General features: G+C 50.3%; 2 protein-coding genes across 4 annotated transcripts in view; one reads left to right on the top strand and one right to left on the bottom strand.

Moving 5' to 3' along the window:
• PLPP4 (phospholipid phosphatase 4) overlaps positions 1–8333 on the bottom strand; it is a 119970-nt gene extending 111637 nt beyond the window's left edge. For all 3 annotated transcript variants that reach the window (XM_044236689.1, XM_044236691.1, XM_044236693.1), the window contains exon 1: positions 8235–8333. In XM_044236689.1, the coding sequence (XP_044092624.1) occupies positions 8235–8290 (56 nt within the window). In that variant the 5' untranslated portion in view covers positions 8291–8333. The remainder of the gene's footprint in view (positions 1–8234) is intronic.
• Positions 8289–9082, top strand: LOC122899298 (translation initiation factor IF-2-like). Its single transcript, XM_044236847.1, has 2 exons — positions 8289–8844; positions 8991–9082. The coding sequence occupies exons 1-2, from the start codon at positions 8289–8291 to the stop codon at positions 9080–9082; spliced, it is 648 nt and encodes a 215-aa protein (XP_044092782.1).
• Positions 9083–20123: the final 11041 nt, after the last annotated feature.

Raw genomic sequence — 20123 nt, 5'->3', positions numbered from 1 at the left:
CCACGCTGCCCCCCCCCCGCCTACCAAGTGGGGACCCAGCCCTTGGCTCCCCCATGTCATTCACCAGACCCACCATGGACTCTCACAGAATAGCTGCTCGACAGATGGAGAGTAAAGCAGGATACAGACTACATCCCTATGTCAGAAGTAGATAAAGAAAGGCCAAATCCTTCATTAAAAACCTCAAATGAATAACCTAGCCTTTCCACGCCTAGGTATACACCCAACAGAAATTACAAAGTATGTTCACCCAAGAAACAGCAGCAGCATTACGCTTGCTAACCCAAGCCAACAAATAACCCAAGCGCCCATAAACAGTGAAAGAAGAAAGACGTACCATCATACCAGGAAAGGCTCTACAATGATCAGAATTAACAAGGTACAAGTGCAACACCGATAAACTTCTAAAACAGACTGAGCGCGACGGTCACACACAAGAGGTCACGCTGTATGATTCTACTTACACGGAGTTCAAAAATGATGTTCAAAGTCAGGGAGGTGGCGCCCCGGTGCGGGGGATGGGGCTTGATGGGTAAAGCGTATTCTGGGAAGCCATGCAATTATAAATCATGCATTTTTTTTCTTGTGTATATTATTTTTAGGTTGAGCTAAATGCAATTCCTCTTTTTGTAGGTCAAGACAGTCAAATATCAGCAACTGCATATGGTTCGAACCAACGCTTGAATAGAAATGTTTTTAAAACCCGCTGGTAAAAGAGAAAGGAAGCGTCTAGCACTGACTGGCAGACTGCTACCTTTCTGACAACCAACCTACATGCTCCTGCGGCTTCTGACCCTGTTTCTCGTTGCTTCGTCTTCAGTGGAGACAGAAAAACAACTCATCCCTCAGCTCTGCAGGATGGTTTCTCACAGTCATCCTGAAAGCTGGTGATGCAGCCATCCCTGGGCTCAGAGCTGCCTCCTGCTCACGAACATCTCCAAGCCCCTCGATACCTCTGTGCCTTTAGCGGATCAATGAGAACACACGGACAGGTCTGGGTCTGTGTGAGTCCAGCTCCTCGCCACGAACCAGGGCTCCTAGTCCATCCACGGAACACCAAGATTATATGTTTTAAGGAAATAACTATGACTAAGATGATTTTCATATTTAAAAACACTATCACAGAAAAACAAAAGTAGGGAGCTTTTATGAGCCTTGTGTGGGTCATAAAAGGCATAATCCTTATAACTAATTGAGATAACTTTACCCACAAGTTATGAAACTAATGCTCTCCTTTTTTGCCATGCTACAAGCATTTATCTCCCTGTGGCAAAACATCATCAATTCTCAGAATTCCGGGTTCAGCAGACTCACTTTACAGTGGCGAATAATATTTCAAACAGAAGGCTGCTTCATTTATCAGATGACAAGGCAGAAGCCTCCCCAGGGAGGGGAGAGGCACTCGGCACACTCAGCCCAGCACCAACTGGGGGTGGACAGGGTGTCTGATGGAAAAGTCCCTGCGCCGGGCTTCTCACAGAGCCCTGGGTGATGAACACAGACTCAGAAATAAAGGATAGGAATGCAGCATTTCCCTCCCCATGGCCCTAGGCAATTCTGCTAACACCCCTTCTGATTCAATGTCCTCAAATCACTGTTGTAAACAGCCGGCGATTGAAGTGACCAACGAGAAAGCACAGTGCTGAGGCCACCCCTTCGTTAAACAGCGAGCCAGCCACACTGCTCTTTGTGTGTGTGTGGGGGGGGGACGACCCATTGAATGAGCTCGTGGCAACTCACGTACATCACTGATGGGGGCAAAAGGAATCCCTTGAAACATATTTAAACAAGTTTATTATTTTATAGAAATCCTGCAGTAAATCATTTGAATCTTGAGTATCATTAACTGCCTATAGCATTTCTCTTCAGTGTACATTAAGGATTCATCTCAATAAAAAGGACAGTGGTCCGAACTACCATTTGCTGAGCACCTGTGATAAGCTGAACATGCCCTCATTTTAACACTCTCATTCATGGGTCCTGAGAGTCACAGGAGTGGGGAGAAGCATCTAATCTTTGTTCTGAGTACTGTCGCCACTTAGAGCATCTTATCTACTAATGTCCAGTGACGCTGAGTATGGTTCCCATTTCCCACATGAAGAAATTTTAGGGGCAACATGCTAATCACTGGGCACAGCCAAACTCCAAACATACACCTGCCTAGCTCCAAAGTCCGTGGGCTTCCCTCATCCCACTTAGCCTCAGTGACTCTTTGTTTCTAGAGAGCAAGCAAAACGTTCCGGGTATATTAGCCAGACAGAACAGACTTCTTTTCCAGTAGCTAATCAAGCCCCCATATCGTCATTAATATGAAATCTCCTTCTATCCCACAAAGCCCACGGCCAAGGGCATGGCTCTCCAGAGCCGCTGTCCCACAGCTCGCATGCTGCAGCTCTGTCATCGCAACACAGAGCTCCATGCTCGCCACCGTCAGAGAGGGACAATGACAGGCCACTACAGGATGTACGCTGCCTCGATGTGCACACGGCCCCACCTTACAGCAGGGGTTTGGGAAGGGTAGTCTTCTGTGTGGCCAGAAAGGAGAAAAGAACCAGAGGAGACCCTCCTACCACAAGAGGGTCTAGACTGCATGTTAGGAGATCCCGTATGTGATGGACAGAAGGAGCTGCTGTTAAAAATGCAGATTCCCAGGACGCCATCCCCAAATGCTGATTCAGTTCAGTGGGAACTGAGCCCCAGGCAATTCTGACGCAGGTGGTCAGCAAACCACACTGGAGGAGGCCTCGCCCTGCACCGAGGCTGATCGCTCGCAGGGCTGGATGACCACCAGAAATCGCGTGCAATCCAGAGGGCACTCAGGAGGCACCGACCACGTTCATGCCAAAGAAGGCCTGGCTGGGAGTACAAAGAAAACAACGAAGATAACAATAGAGCCCCAGCCCCTACCGACCAGCAGTCATGAGTCTGGAACCAGCCACGGAGGCGGCTGACCACAACCCAAGGCAGAAGACAACACAGGCCCCCAGTGGGGCACAGCGGCGGCGGCAGAGCGGGGGACTGTCACACAAGCAAACAGCCTCTGTACCGAAGGGAGCTATCGCTTTCCATCCTGGGCAAGCATCTGAGCACGAGGCTTGCTCGTTTCAAACCTCCCCGGACTCCCCAGTTACTGCTTCTAAGGGAATGTGCCCTTGCCCCCTCTCAGGGCACCCACATTCTCGTGGCAGACTCACCTCCTGCTACTCTTTTTTTTTTTTAATTAAATTTAAATTGAATTAAATTCCTCCTGCCACTCTTACCAACCACCTCCAAACCCACATTCTGTGCTGAGACCACACCTAGTGACCTGATCCCCACCCGAAATACGCCTCTAAACCCTGCCGCCTTGGCTCCCGGACACACTGTCCGCAGGGATGTCCATGGGCCAGGCCCTCCACACCTGCCACTCAATGCTCAAGACTCGGTGGGATGCCAGCTCTGGGCAGCCTTCCCTGGCCCCTGCCTCCTCCTTCTCTCCCTCCCGGGACTCATTACTCCCTCCCTCTCAATAAACTGAGCACTTTGTCCTACTACCACAACCGTCCCCGGCCTACAGCCCCAGACGGGACTCTGAGGGGTAATAATGAAAGTGTGCTCCCTTCTGCCAATATTCCAAAAACCTACCTGACAGCCAGTGCCCTCAAACAAACCACCTGGACCAGCAGAAGTGCCAGGTTTCCCTGGGTCTGTTCAATAAGTGTACCAACGAAGGGGAAGAAAATAACCAGCACAAGTACCCGCCCCCAGGAAAATGTTTGAAGGCAAAACTTTCAAAGCCAGTGATGACAGCAGGGAAAAGAGCAAACAGCGGCCCACTCTGTGCTCACCTGACCAACCTGCGAGCTCTGGGGAGGTCCCCCGCCCCTAGTCTTCCTTCTTCAAATATCCCCAGCACCCGGCACAGGCCCCCAACCCACGAAGGGCTCCAAGAAGGATGCAGGACTGATCTGAATTGAGGCAAACGCCGTTCATTCCCTGAGCAACCCAGTGTCCCAAGCAGACCCATAGCTCCAAGAGGGACATCCCAGCCGGGGAGTCACCCGGAACCCCAAAGGGGAGGAAGAGGGCAGGACTGAGGACCGCAGGAAATACAGATTCACGGGTGAAAGAGGTAGGCCACCTTCCCCCTCCATCTGCATTTCTGATGCAGCATTTCTCATGTTTCCAGAGCCCATTCAGCAGTGCTAGAAACAAAGGTTTTCCGGACAGACTGATGTCCTGGAGACAAAGGCCAACAGGTACACAAGCCTACTGGCCTACTCTCGGTTCTAAAGCCTACCATTTAGGCTCTGACTTGCAATTTTCTCTCCACATCTCGCCCTCTGGGCCCCAGAGACCTAAGGAAGACCTTTCAAAATCTGTAACTCTTAGGGAACAGGAACCTTCACCACCACCACCCCTCTTTGAAATATTGCCCTGAGACTCCAATGTGAGAACCAGAGTGACAGCCCTTTCCACACATCATTCCAGGGCATTCATTTGCTTCCCCGGGGACAACGGGTTGTAGAAGGAGACGGCTTCTAGAATGTGGTCACCTTTGCTCTAGTCCCGGAAGCCTGGTGCTAGACCCATTCCCTAACAGTGGCCGGCAGCCCAGGGACACGGGGCGGACCACCTGTTCAGACCCAGATTACACCTCCTGCCACTGAGTCTCTTCAGCCAAGCTACCTACCCTTGTAAACATTGGTTTACCTGTAAAGTGGGGAGAACATCTCAAGCGCAATGAGACCAGAGAAATCCCACAGAACGCCTTTTGCACAGTAAACCCGAGTGCCCCTCACTGGCAGTTATTTTTTCTGGAGCAGTAGAGTGAGGTGATGGAGTGTCCCGATGACACAGAAGGAGCACCTTTAGATCTCAGAGCTGCCCTTCTTAGTTCTGTGCCCGGGGTGGTTCCTCAGGCTGTCCTTCAACCTCTGCATGCATGAGCACAGCTGCCAATGTACCCTTCCATCGGGCATGTACAAGGATTCGGTGGTACGTGTGACTGGCTTCATGACAGCCTGGCACATACTAAGTCTTCAATAAACAGCACTTACATGCCAGCGAGGGCAGTGGGGGGAGGTGATGTACTCCAGTCCTAGGGCACCTGCCTGCGGGGCTGCTGGCTGACCTCCTCGGATCCACACCGTGCTGGCTCAGCAAGGTCCCAGGCTGGCTTCACATGTCCACCAAAGCTCCCAGGATCTCTGCTGGAGTCTTGGGTGGCAGCAGGACAGAGGCAGCTCCCTGGAGCTCCTGCTCGCTGCTCCGCCCACGGTCCACAAGAAAGAGCAAAGGGGTCTCCACGCCAGCTTCCGAGCACTAAATACAGCCTCAAAGCTACATGTTATACTTTGATTTTTCCTAAACACTGGGGTCCTCTAACCAATTTATTTCCTGTTAGGTTAAGCTTTATGTGCCAGCTCTGCTTTGCATTACCCGTTCCTAGTTTTCTTCTAGCGGCATGAATTTCTTAGGCAGGGCTGCCCAAAAGGCAGTGTGCACCTCTTGGATGATCTATGGGGTTTTCCTGGAGAGAATTCTCTTGGGACCCTGAATCACTGAACCTCAGCACTAAACCTGGTCTAGAGACAGAGAACTGGTTCCCTAAGGAAAAAGAAAAAGCATAAAGCCATATAACATATAACCTACAACCCAAGGGTCCAAAGCTGCATTTCATTAGAGCTAACTTTGAACCTAGGAGCAGGTGGGCATCAGCTGGTGGGATCCTGCTCTCACTCAAGGCAAATATAATCCAAGAACAAATATGTGCACAGGTGCCATTCCCCCAGAGGCATGAGTTAGGAGAGAAGCAAGGTATCTTTCCCCCCAAAAGATGATTCTCTTAACCTGAGAAATAGGGGACCTACGCCAAGCAGGAGCAGATAATGAATTTCTCAGCAGCAGCGAAAGTAGGTGCAGCTTGCCCAGAAATTTCTCCACCTACTCAGGTGAGGGCCTGCGCCCGAGATCACCACCTTCACGCGCGGAGTTGGGTACAAACCTTGGAATCTTGCCATCAGACCAGCACTGGCGAAAGGAACAATAAAACTTCCTCCAAAAGTCAGCCCCTGTCACCTCACCAGAGCTTATCTAAGAAAACAAAGGGTCATCTGTCTCTGTGAGCGTCCAGTCTGTCCTTCCGACGGTGGCTAGCGACTCGATGATAACAGCATCTAAACATCCAAGATTCCCACCCACCCAGGGAGTCTCCCACTGACACCAAAGCTGGTCTTCACAGGTCAAAGAGCCACACGTTGGACACACTGTTAATATGGCCAATTGATATGAAATCAGGGAATCATCCAAAAACACCATCAATGCCCAGGTGTTTCCCTTGGGGTGAGAGCAGATCCCCCATTAATTAATAAAAGGGGAAGTTTGGAAAAAAAGAATATAAACTGCCCGCCTGATTTTTACATAACATTCTTTGAGGAAGCAAAAAGCATGTAAAACAATAATTATCACATCTTCAAATCCACGACACAGACCATCATCTATTTGTAAACAGCTCATGAATGTTTTCGGGAATATGTGAAGGGAAATCTGTAAACAATATAAATATTTGCACACCATCGTGTCTTTTTTTTAATCTGACAATTCCCAGCAACAATCAAACCGGGCAACCTGCAAGCCTACCTCACTTTATTTTAGCATCACTCACACACACACTCCCCAAATAAATGCTAAATCCTACCGTGTACTAAACACTGTTTTATCATTTCTATCACATAATAATTTAATGGGATTTAGCCTAGCTGCCAACTGGAAACTGTCCCCATCTGATCACACGCTATCACTAGTTTTAACGTCTATTCCAAAGGTAGAAAAATCGAGGAGAAGGGAAAAGTGTTTTTTGTTTTGTTTTGTTGTTGTTTTCCCAACTGCATCAATACTCAACTGAAATTCTCATTCCTTTTTCCCACTGAATAACAGCAGTGTTTGGTCAGAAGCTGGGAGAGGGGGCCTGTTCGCATCTGAGGGAACTCACCATCCTTTATGATGCTGTGAATAAATACTCTGGATGAATTTGATCCCTAGGAAAGAAAAACATGCAAAAAAGGGTCTTTCTTTCCATGTGTATACCCTGGGCTGCAGGAACAGAAGTCAACTCACAGCCTCCCACCTGCCATCAATGACTCCAGATTGGGGCAGGAATCCAGAGAGGGGCCTCCTGTTTGGAACCGCTGCCTGGGCTTTTCAAAAGAAGACAGCGAGTCCAGAAAGTTCATGCAACTTTAATATTTACAGCGCTGTCAGAAAACAACCATGGGCAGATGGGGAAAGAGAACCTGACCAGCTAATGGAGGGTCAAGTGCAGGTCCGGCCCCTCTGTCACAAGAGCTCAAAGGGACTATGGAGTGGGTCTGAGCTGAGGCGTGATCAGGGTTTGCAGCTGAAAGGCAGAGACACGACCGCTCCCAGCCGCTTGGGCCCGGGAGGCCAGTGGGTAGCGGGTCCCTGGGGCGCCCTGGGGTTCAGACATCTCTGAAAGAGTCCGTGCCAGGGCCTCCTCCTCTTTCCAAGATCGCTATTTCCAGGTACCAGCCGCTCGGAGACAGGAGGGGCATCTCGCTGCTGTCCCCAAGATCCCCCGCCCGCACCCGAAGCGGACATGGGCTCCGCACTGAGCTCAGGGCGTAGGGAGCCGGTGGCTCGGGCTTCGGCCCCCGACTTCCGGAGCCCCCGCAGCAACAGTTTTCCAGCCGGAGAACTACCGCAAACGTCTCCTTGGAAAACGCTCACCTGAACCCTGGGGCACCAAAGCCAGGCACAGGTTAGGAGGCGGAGCCCGGCCCCGGGCACGGCGAGGGGCTATAGAAGAAGGGCCAGGAGGAAGGACTGCAAACGTCGGGCTCCGAAGATCGCACCCAAGGAGAAACTTCCCGAGGGCGCGAGCGGGGATGCGCGCCCGCTTCCAGGGAAGCAGCCCCGATTCCCCGGGCAGCTGGTGCGCAGCCCGCGACCGGCGCCGGCGAGGAGACCGAGCGGCGGCGGGTCCCGCTCCCTGGCGCGGTGGGGGTGGCGGGAGCGTGTCTTAGTCCGGCTTACTCGGGTCCCTCCGCGGCCCGGATCCCAGAAAGGGGATCATGAGGGTCCCGCAGGACACATCGCCGGCACTGGGCGGGGAGGACCCCTCGAATCCAGGCCCCGAGGGGACGCGGTGGCGCAAACAAAGTTGGGGCGCAGAAATGCTCGGTCCGTGGGTCCCCGCGCCCGCGCGCTCCCGCCCGCGGCGCGCCACTACTTACACGAAGACCCCGAAGAGCAGGGCTCGGACCCCGATCTCGATGGCCAGCTCCCGCATGGTGCGGCCGGAGCAGCTCCCGGGGCGGCGGCGGCGGTGGTGCTCTCGGCGGCTCTCGCAGCTCGACCGGCGCGGGCTCGCCAGACCCCGGGCGGCGAGGGAGGCGCGCTCCAGGCCGCGGGCGGGGGCGGGAGGCGGGCGCCGGGCGGGGGCGGGCGGGCGCTGGGGAGGGCTCAGCCCAAACCACCAGCCGCCGCGGGTCCCGGGGCTCGCGGACGCCGCGTCCGCCGCTCCCCGCCCCGCGGCCCGGCGCCGAGCTGGGGGCGCCCTGGGGACTCCCCGCGCCCTGGCGCCGAGCGCCGCCTCCGCGCCCTGGTCCGAGCCGTGCGCCCGCGGCCCCGGGATGGGAGGGGAAGCCCGGGGAAGCCCCACTGAAACCGCGGCGGCCGCCGCCTCCCCTGCGCGCTCCCCGGCTCCCCCGCCAGTGGGCGGCCCCTGCGCTCGGCTCTCGGGGCAGCGCGCTCGCTGGGTCCCCGCCTGCGGCTGCTCTGCGGCTCCAGGCTCGGCTTCCGACTCCCGCTCTCCGGCCCCGGGCTCCCGGCTACCGCCCGCACGTGGGCAGATGGGAGAGGCGCGCTAGGGGACTCCGGCCCAGGAAGCCCCGGCACCCTGCTGTACAGAGCTCCCTCCCTCCCGCTTTTTGCTCTTCCTACTCCTTTCCGACCTGAAATTCGTTTTCTCCCCCCCCCCCTTTCCCTAGGAAGTTCCCCTGAGAAGGCTCGCAGCTTCGTTTTGCCTCAGAACTGCCAGCCAGGCTCCACGCCCTGGCACACGGATTGGGGACAAAGGTGAGCCTGGCTCCTCGCCAAGCCACCAGCACCAGGCAGCCCCTGGGACGAGTTCTTCCGACCCCCACTCTCAGCATCTTGGGGCCGCTGCGCTGTGAAAATCAAAAAAAGAGACTGGCACAATCCCTGCCCATGACAGGCCATCCGGGTCGCTGGTCGCTGACACAGCATTCAGTCCTGAGCACCTGAGGCAGCTGAGGCTGCAGGTTAGACCCGGAGCGTTATCCTTGGGGTTCATAGTCAAAGGCCAGACCATCACCCCTGGCTGGTGGCCTGGGGGTCACTGCCTCAAGCCAGAGCCCAGAGGGAATTTGGCTTTATTTTCCCATCACCTGTCATGATTAAGTGTATTTCCTTAGGTTTACTAATTTAAACCAAATGGACACTCAAGATGCAAAGTTCAAACTAACCATTAATTTGTTCCTGGGGAGACCAGATTTCATGGGTTTTAGGAGAGACCTAGCCAGGAATTTGTGAGCAGGAGAAATGGAGTAGAGGGTAGTCCCTGGGAATGAGGAGCCGTATCTCAGTCTTGGACAAAAGGGGGAGTAGGTAGGGAGAAAGAAGACCTTCCAAGGAGGGTTCTTGCATCAGCAAAGGAGAGACAGACCCTACTTCCAAGGGGATGACAGACCCAAGCAAGTACCTAAGCCCAGACATCTCAGGGTCTAGGGACAGAGAAGCAGGCAGAGGAAAAGCAATCCCAGTTCTGTGTGGAGGGGACTTCATATCAAGACCAGAGGCAGGAACTGCATCTGATTTGCCCATCACTGGATACCCAAGGCCTGGCACACTGTTCTTGGTGAGTCTTCGGTGAATAAAATGAATGAATGCACTATATGCCTTATCTGAGGTGTCAGGTATGGGGGGAGTGAGAAGAACTTGGAGGGAGGAGGTGCGGTCCTGTCTCCTCTGTGTCTTGGGCCCGGCAACGTCCTGGATAGAAATGGAATCCCATCGGTTGGCAAAATGATGTAGGAGATGCCCTAGTCAACCCAGTAAACTCTGATGACCCAGAACGGAGACTGGCAGGTAGCCGTGCTCCAGGAGAGGATACTAACAAGAGCCCATGTTATTAAACATCAGCCAAGTGCAGCTGGTGCAATGCTGAGTGCTAGGTGCTAAAAATCATAATCCCTATCCTCCTCAAGAAGATCAGGAGCCAAAGAGTCATGAAGAAATGCCAAGGAACTATGCAAACCAGTCTTACCAAGTCCAAAGTAGTGCTTCAGAAAACTGGATCACTCAGAGGTCAGAAGTTAAGAGTCATTCCTTTGGTCTGAGACAGTCAGGGACCTAGCCTTGTAGAGGACAGTTGGTTCTTGTAAGCAGAGTAGGAAACACTAAAGGAGGAGATCCGGGGTGAGGGCAAGAGTGTAGATGCAGAAGGTTGGAAGGAGTGTGGAGGGCACAGCCAGTCCCCCTCCCTGGTGGAGCAGCGGGGCAAAGTGAGGGTAGGCTCATGGTGCAGTTAGTGGTAGTGTGCTGCTCACCGGAGTCCATCACCAAGATCACAGAATTCGAATCATTGTGCCACATTCTCTTTATCATTTGTGTTTGTATTTGAGACGCCTACAGAGGGAGTTTGAAAGGGCAAGTGATCTCACTGCTGTAGTCATTAAGAAGTGACTTTGAGGGACGCCTGGGTGGCTCAGTTGGTTGGACGACTGCCTTCGGCTCAGGGCGTGATCCTGGAGTCCCGGGATCGAGTCCCACATCGGGCTCCCAGCTCCATGGGGAGTCTGCTTCGCTCTCTGACCTTCTCCTCGCTCATGCTCTCTCTCACTGTCTCTCTCTCTCAAATAAATAAATAAAATCTAAAAAAAAAAAAAAAAAAAAAAAAAAAGAAGTGACTTTGAGGGCGTCTGGGTGGCTCAGTGGGTTCAGCCTCTGCCTTCAGCTCAGGTCATGATCTCAGGGTCCTGGGATCAAGTCCAGCATCAGGCTCTTTGGTCAGCGGGGAGCCTGCTTCCCCCTCTCTGTCTCTCTGCCTGCCTCTCTGCCTACTTGTGATATCTCTCTGTCAAATAAACAAATAAAATCTTTAAGAAGAAAAAAAAAAAAAGAAGTGACTTTGAAACACATACATCTAAAGAGGTGAGCAGTTCAACCTACTATCTGATGCCTGACTCTTTTCTATTGGTTCTTCCCACCTGTCTGCTCCAGCTGCACTGTACTGGCTTCCATCGCAGGTTCCTAGGTAGTTGGTAGTTTCAAGTTGGCTGTAAGAATCCCAGTGTTACATGCTCTCAGGATCAAATCTGGTGGGAACAACCTTGACCTTGACCCCAGCGCTCCCAGCAAAAGTGTCACCAAAGGTCATTGGCACCGCCCCACCAGAAGCAATCACGGTGGCCAGGGAATCATGATGGAGGGATGGTCTCAAGTGTGGGTCACAGGCTCGATCCCAAAGCTAGGAGTGGAAACTTCACACTAAGCCCCTGAGCTGGAATGGAACAGGTGGGCAACACACAGGGACTGATACTTTGGGGTAGGGAAATTGATGTGGAGCAAAGCAACAAAGGCCAGCACGCCCCCTTCCATGCCAGACACAGGCAGACTGAAGACCGCTCACACGCCCATGAGTTCCCGTCTAAGCCCAGGATCTTGCACCAGTGAATGAGTTATCCTGGGTACGCCTGCCTTTGTCAATACAGTTTTGCAGGACTGCCTTTAATCAAAGCCCTGATGTCACCTGAGGCTTGTCCTCTGCCACCCAATCTCTTCCCACTCCTTCCGTACTCCCATCAGCAGCTCTGTCATCTGCCCCAAGGATCTCCTTTTCCATTTACCAAAGCTGGCTTCAAGGGAAAGCTCTAGCCTTTTTCAATATATATAAGCCGGGATCCGTACACATGGTGGGCTATGCCTCATGGAAGAATTTATAATTTAAGGAAGGCCATTCTTAAAGGGCAGGCAGGTTCTCTCTCCAGTGAAAGGCAACTGAAGATGACATTCTTGGTGTCCCACATCCCACAGAGCAGGCAGCAACTTCCATGGGTTTGGAGGTGGTTGGCTCCAGCAGCCATACAGCTGTGGCTGCATGCCAAATACTAGAGCTCTCCAGAAGTGCCATGTTGCCACCCCAGCAGATAAATGAACTGACAAGGGAGAGAAGAAATGAAAGCAGGTCAGATAATATAGCAATCCAGCCAAAGCAGCCGGGTACCAGCTTAGCAGTTCCTGCTGGGTCTTCCTACAACTCCCATGGAATGTGATGTACCCTGGATAAGAGCGCTTCCAGCACTCTCGGAGATTCAAGCAGTCTGAGGGTCTCACTCAATCATAAGAAATAACATGAACGTGTCCATCCCTTGCCTAGACATAGTGAGGACCATAAGGGCCATGCCTGAGCCTGATCTTTGCAAAATCACATCAGGATGTAAACACTCAAATGACCACTGCTTCTGCCCCGACCCCCCACCCCCAATGCTTTTGTGACCACATACATTTTCAAAGTGCCACTCTGGGGAAACCTCTCATGTTTTATATTGAGCTTCTGAGCATGTCAAGAAAGTCCCCATCATCCCTCCATAATCCTGCTTCTGCTCTTGGATATTGGCTTAATCCTCAAACGGTGCCGTGCAGTACGATAATCCCATATTGGCCAGACTTTCAGCTATTTCCAAAATCCAAAGCCACCTTTGGAGAACACAACTTTGCAACAATGTCTTATAACCTCATTTCCATAAGTTACACTTTGTATCTCAATGACAGCTACCTAACTGCCCTAAGAGTGTGACATGGCTCGGGCAGCCAGCACAGTGACCCTCAGCTTTAGAGACCCACAGATCTGGGCTTTCCACTGTGGCTGCCTGGTACAGACTTGCTGATGGGCAGCCAGCACAGTGACCCTCAGCTTTGGAGACCCACAGATCTGGGCTTTCCACTGTGGCTGCCTGGTACAGACTTGCTGATGGGCAGCCAGCACAGTGACCCTCAGCTTTGGAGACCCACAGATCTGGGCTTTCCACTGTGGCTCCCTGGTACAGACTTGCTGACGTGCCTAAAACACCAAGGAGCCAAGAGGAATTTCAGGAGAAGTAATCAAGTTCAACCTGGTCCATGAATGTCTTCCTTAAGAGTTACTAAGTATCTGTCTTCTTGAACACCTCCAGGGATGTAGAACTCAGTCACCACTCATTCCATTTCTGGAGAGATCTGGTATTGTTTGTTGGAGGTGGAACAGCCTATATCCATAGGTCCAAATGGTGGTTTATGGACCACATGGAGTGAATTTAAGGCCTATTCCTTTACATTACAACAGCCCTTTAATTATTCTACAACTGGAAAGAGAAATGGAGACCCGGACATGGGGTGGGGTGAATGAGAGGAGAGACAGAGAAAGGTAAAGAGAGACAGAGAAGCTTCTCTTTTCCAAACTAAATATTCTCAGTTCCTTCACCTTTTCAAGTCGTAATATTTATAAGACCTTTGAGGATTTAGCTCTATAGATTTAACACTGAAATGTATTAAGCCAAATTCTACCTAATGAAAGAAAACTTTCCTGCTTCCAGGAAAGATATAAAGCACACTGAAAATGATTTAACCCCTCATGTCTTTAGACTAGTTGTAATTCTGTCTAAGGAGAAAAATGTGTGAATTAATGATGTTTTCAGAGGAAAAAATATTCCTTTACTTCTTAGAAGTTCTTAAGTTAAGAAGTTTCTTTCCTAGCAGGATTTTGTCTGTTATTTTCAAATTCATCATGTGAAAAGTCAGGATATCACTGCCTTTACTTCATCCAAAGACAACCCTCTGTGTGGGATCCCCTGCAGGATTCTCGCTGACAAAGATGCTGTGGCACAAACTGGGATCCTGGGATATTAATGCAAGAAAACAAATTGAAGATCAAGAAGCCTACACACCTAGGACAGAGTTGGTTCTGCTCCCTTGCTTCCACCAGGGAGTCAGGGTCAGGGCCAGGGGCAGGACCAGAACTCCAGTCTGTCCTTCATAGTCACGCCCCTTTGATGACATCCAGCTGCATCTTGGTTGAAATCGTCTTGTGGTTTTGATTTGTGTTTCTGCGATAGCAAGTAATGTTGAACACCTTCCCATGCATGTTTGCACCATTCTGCCATCTTCTTTGGGGAAGAACCTATGCACGTCTTTTGCCAATTTTTAAAAATTGGGTTTTCACTTGTGGTTATTGATTTGAAGCAACTTCCAATATATTCTGAACATTAGTCCCCTGTTAGTTACGCCCTTACAAATATATTCTCTCCATCTGTGCCTTAACTTTGCATTTTCTTAACAGTACCTTCTGCAAAGCACATATTAGTAATCATGATGGAGCCCAATTTATCGATTTCCTCTTTTATGGTTGTTACTTTTGTGTCCCAAGACATCTCTGCCTACTCCACATCTGTGAAGATTTTCTCCTATGTTCTCTTCTAGAAGCTTTGTGATATTAGCTTTTATATTTAGGTCTATATTCTGCCTTGAATTAATTTTTTGCACATGCCGTGAGTAGAGCTGAGGTTCCTCTTCCCCTTAGGACGTTCAGTGGCTCCCTTCTCACTTGGAAAGAATACTATCTTTGCACAATGGATTGCCTTGGAGGCTTTGTCGAGAAGTGGCGATTTGCGTGGGCTCCCCTTGATTCTTTTCATTTCCCCACCCATCTCTTCGGGGTCCTGCTCTGGGCTAGCCAAGCCCAAGGGATGTGCACAAATGTTCATAGCAGATTGACTCACTCTAACCAAACACTGAGAACAACGCACCTGCTCATTAGCAAGAGAATGGATAAATTACCGTGTGTTCACGCAATGGAATACTCACTATTCACTGATAAAAATGAAGGAGCTACTGATACATGCAAATACAGGAATCAATCTCAAAGGCATGATTTTGAGCAAAAGAAACCAGACATGAAAGAGAGCATACCATAGGATTCCATTTATAAGAGCTTCTAGAACACGCAAAACTGGGCCCTGGCAATAGAAGCAAACTGGTGTTTATCTCTATGTAGAGGCAAGAAAGTGGCACGAGGGGAATCTGCAGGTATTAGAAATAGTCTGTACTTCACTGAGATGCTGGATACAAGGGAGCACACATTCGTCAGCCTTCATCCAACTGTGCACTTTAAATCTGTGCATGTATTTCATTGTGTATACGTTACGGTTCGGTTTTTCTTTTCTTTTCTTCTCTTTTTATTTTTTTTTTTAAGAGGAAGAACAAAAGAAAACCAATAGGTCAGAGGATACGGAGGAAATACTCAGTGGGATCCCTCAAGCAAACCGGGCCAACTCCTTCATTCATCCGAGTATCCTGCCTGCTGCAGGGTCGGATACGTTCAGCAGAACCCGGGGCGCCTGGGTGGCTCAGTGGGTTAAGCCTCTGCCTTTGGCTTAGGTCATGGTCTCGGGGTCCTGGGATGGAGGCCCGCATAGGGCTCTCTGCTCAGCAAGGAGCCTGCTTCCTCCTCTCTCTCTGCCTGCCTCTGCCTAAATGTGATCTCTCTCTGTCAAATAAATAAAATCTTAAAAAACAAAACAAAACAAAAAACGCCATGGTGGTCTCTCAAAGACCAAAACTGCAGTGTTGCTTCTAGGAAATATCGGGAAGCTGCATCGATGCGCCTTGCACGGAGGCACACCGATCGCTGTAGAAGTTGTTGCCCCCACCGCTGACCTGATCGTACGGGTAAGCGCGGTATTTCCGGCCATTCTTTTGGGGAAAACTCTTCATTATTTTTCATTATGTTCAATTAGCCAGCATATAGTACAGCACTAGTTTTTGTCATAGTGTTCAACGATTCACTGGTTGCATGTAACACCCAGTGCTCACCCCAACACCTGCCCTCCTTAATACCCATCACCCGGTTACCCCATCCCCCCACCATCCTCCCTCCTGTAACCTTCATTTGTTTCTCAGAGTCTTTTCAAGCTCCTAGCCCTGATATCCAGAAATCTTCCTGCTGGTATCGTCACGGGCTGGCCGCCTGTCTACCTCCAGAGGAAGGCATGGACGGCTCCACACCAAGTCACCTTCATCCTCTCGTGTCAAGGGAAAGCACCCTATTCACCCTGTTCGGTCCTTTTCCCTCTGCACCACCTCTGCCTTGAGAGTGTTGCAAAAACAGGCACCCTGGGAAAGAAAAGTGCTCCCCTTTATGAGCAGGAGCTCCAGGCCATAACCGCTCTCCTGGGAATGGCGTCGGCTGTGGCGCCCAGTCAGCCAGGGCTGGGGGAGCAGGTGTCCGCACAGGATGCCTGCGGAGGTAGGCAGGGTCTCTGACCCTTATCAGTCCTTGCTGAAGGTTGTCATTTCACCTTCTAGCTTGACTTATGCAGCAATGAGGGTTTTCTTCTTCAAAGACCCCCTTTCAGGGACGCCTGGGTGGCTCGGTTGGTTAAGTGTCTGCCTTCGGCTCAGATCATGATCAAGCCCCACGTTGGGCTCCCTGCTCAGCCTGCTTTTCCCTCTCCCTCTGGCCCTTATCCCTGCTTGTGAGTTCGCTTCTTCTCTCTCAAATGAATAAATAAAATCTTAAAAAAAACAAAACAAAACAAAGATTGACTTTTGAAGAGCAAATTCTCCCAAGTGAACTCACACCTTAGGCTGAACAAAGATGTCTTCTCCTTATCAGTCTGCTGTTTACAGCACCCTGCCCCGTGCATGGACTCCTGGGACCCTCAGCACCAGCTCCTGTGGGAGATGTTTCATTGTTGTTATTGTTAGAGCCACTTTTTTTGAAGATGAAACTCAGGCAGTTGCATGACCCACCCAGACCACTGAGACAGTGAGGCACAGAGTAGAAGCCCAGGGCAAGCTTTCCCATAAGAGGTCAGTGCCCTTCGCCACATGACATGCCCCTGGCCCACACTTTCCAGTGGGGAGAGTGGACCTGGAACCCAGGACCAGTGCCTGGGGAAGGGAGGAAGGGTGCGTGGGATGGGGGATTGGGGCGTAAGTAGCAGGGATTGATGACAGGAAGGAAGGGGTGACCAATTCTGCATTCACTTGCCCCACAGGTTGGCTTATCTGTTCTCTGAGAACCTTGTGTATGCCAGGTTTTCAGAATATCCTTGTAGCTAAAACTACTTCAAGTCTTCAAGGTCAGCAGATGAATCAATTATGGTTTCTCTAGAAGTGATTGATAGGAAACCCCACTCAAGTGGACCCGGACGATAGTCTCGAGAGGGGAACTCTGTGATCAGGCTCAGCTTGATCAGGAACTCAAACAACGTATGAAGCCTTAGTGTCTCTGGCACTATCACGCAGAGCTACTTTTCTATTCTCTATCCTCAGATTCTTCTCTCCTGTGGCTCCAGCTTACAGCCTCTCAGCTTCAAGTTCAGCAGAGATAAAAGAGAAAGTGTATGTGTGTTTGTGTGTCTCAATAGCTCCCGCAAAAATCCTCACATTGGCTCTGATGGGACCAGTGTGGGTCACATGACCATTGTGGCTAAAGATCTGGGGTGTAATTGGGCTAATTAGGATAACTCTGGGTCATAGACCCATCTCTCAAACCAAAAGGATTGAAAGTGGAAAAGGAGTAAAGCCTTAAGCTAAAGTCCATTACTTTGGGTGAACAGATGTTGGGAAGGCAAATTTCAAATGCCCACCACACAAGATGCCCATCACATATATCTCACTGGAAGATGGTCATCATTAGCACAGGACTGTTCTTCCACTCCCTTGAAAAATAACTGGCACAGCGTAGCTTCTCTGTAAGTATCAGTATTTGTCGTGTGGAGTGACATATAAGTGAATGCAGCTTCAAGCATCAGGAGAGTCTGCTAACTACGGTATTACATGATTTTGTCTTGCTCATCTCTTCCTTCAGCCAACCCAGATTTTAGGGAAGAGTTGGGTCTACGACTACACCCAGCAGCTGCACCTGTCTCACCTGTCTGAACATCCATTTGCCCCTTGAGATTAAAGGAGACAACATGGTACTTTCTGTCATGGTACAGGTGACATCAATGAGTTTCATAAAGATATAGATATATATATAGATATATAGATATGCCCTTCATATATATCTGAGTGCATTTTGGAACCCAGCTTCTAAAAATTTCTTCCCACTCTCTATTCTCCCTCAAAGAAATTAAGGAGAGTCTACGGTAGGGAGAAAATGTGTTTAAAACTGTGATGGATGGACAGACAGACATGTCAACACAGTGGTCCCAAACAGCATGGGCCTCGGGATTTCCAGAGCTATGGCCCTGTATCTGTACAGTCTTTTCAGACATAGACCCAAAACTACTTCCTTCCTGAGAGTAAGGTCTGCCTTATTTGACGTTCTGCCAATTTCTCCACAGGTGACTCCCGAAGCTAGAAAGTTCCCTAATCATGATATATGTATAATGTTGGGATTGAAGTGATACATGAAACTCCCATAAATTGTTTGTAAAGTTTGGAATATGTGTTTCTTTTCCTATGAGGCTACAGCATTTTTAATCTCTCAGAAAGCTGGCATCTTGCCATCACAGGGATGCTGAGAACGCAGCTAACATGGAGGAAAGCAGAGGTAAGTTTTGGAAGAACCAAGCACCTCCACCATCTTATGAGGTCTCAAGACAAGCTCTGCCTAACATGGCTAGCACCTGGACTTCCCAGTTATGTGGGCCATCACCTTCCAGGTTTTGTTTATGACAGCTTTATTGGGATTTTTTTTTTTTTGTCATTGAGACCTGATTGAATCTTTATACCCATCACAGTGTGATGCCATGTGCCAAGGACCATTGGGGGATATGTGGAGGACACAGACGGTAGACAGGCCACCAGGGTTCCGTTAGGAAAGCAAGATCAACACCCACAAAGCAAGAAGCTAATGACTGGGACCTACATTAAATGGTACACATGGGGAAAATCATTGAAAGTGGTTATTCTGTCCATCCACGAGTCATAGAATAAAATCCCACTCCAGAGTGACTCCATCCCCCCATGGCCTCAAGTGATCATGTGCGTGATCAGGAATGGTCCGTGCAGGAAAGCAGAAGAGACTGATGTCACCAGCCCGAAGCTGGCCCCTACCCATTTTACCTGAACGTCATCTCCTTATTCAATTCACAGGTCTGTTTTCTAACTTTCCAGGACACAAGATGTTCTGACACTTGAGTAATAAGTGATATTCACAAGATGTTTTCCCCTTCTCCATGCAAAGGATGCTAATGAAAATGGGTGCCATGTCTCCCCTCTTCCCAACCTTTGTCCAAGTGGCAAGGTGACAGCCCTCCCTCCTTGTCAAGTTCCTCATCATTAGATCTAAACACAGACAACATCTTCAATATACACGGGGAAAAAACAACAGGGAGAGGCCCACAACCCAGGAGACTTGCTCTGGTTTTGTCCTGGTAAACAGAAACAGGCCTATGAAAGACCAAGGTCCCAGCTGTGTCACCAGGTAGGAGGGTCCTGTAATCACTAAGAGTCATCTCCAAAGCAGGGCCCTTGGGGACGGGGTGGCCACGGGGTGTTGGCCAGCACCAGTGACCACTGCCCTGGTGTTTCTATCGCAAACACTCACAGTCCCAAAGACTTATTGGCAATAGACAAAAATTGGGGGAGGTTGGACCTCTATGGGAGAAAGATGCTGTAGATTCTACATATCAAATGGCTTGTTCAAAAGAAAAAAAAAAAGGGAAAGAGAAGAGGATTGCACATGATTCTTCCCAGTTTTTACCGAGTCCTAACCTGCATGACTTCAACAAAAATGACACGCTGTTCCCAGGGGACAATGTCCCTCATTTTCAGCCTTTCCTCATTTGTGCCATTAGGAACAGTTAATAAATTCACAGAGGGAAGGAGAAGAGGACACGCTCTGCAATGAGGCCCATCAGGGGCATGGTTTTGACGAAGCCTTGGAATGGGACAGACCTGGGTTTGAAGCTCAGCTCTGTCCCTCCTTCACTGCGTGACCTTAGGCAAGTGACCTGACCTCTCTGTGCTTCGGTCTTTATAAAATGATTGTGGTCATCACAGCCGCCTCGTGCAGCCTTTGGGGCAGCGGGTGAGAAGAAGCACGTAGGTGCTGAGCACGGCGCGGGGCTCATGGTCAGTGCTGGGAGAATGGAGCGGCGTTTGCTGCAGAT

This window comes from Neovison vison, chromosome 2 (assembly GCF_020171115.1).
Source record: "Neovison vison isolate M4711 chromosome 2, ASM_NN_V1, whole genome shotgun sequence".
Taxonomy (NCBI): domain Eukaryota; kingdom Metazoa; phylum Chordata; class Mammalia; order Carnivora; family Mustelidae; genus Neogale; species Neogale vison.
This window is presented reverse-complemented; position numbering and strand designations above follow the sequence as displayed.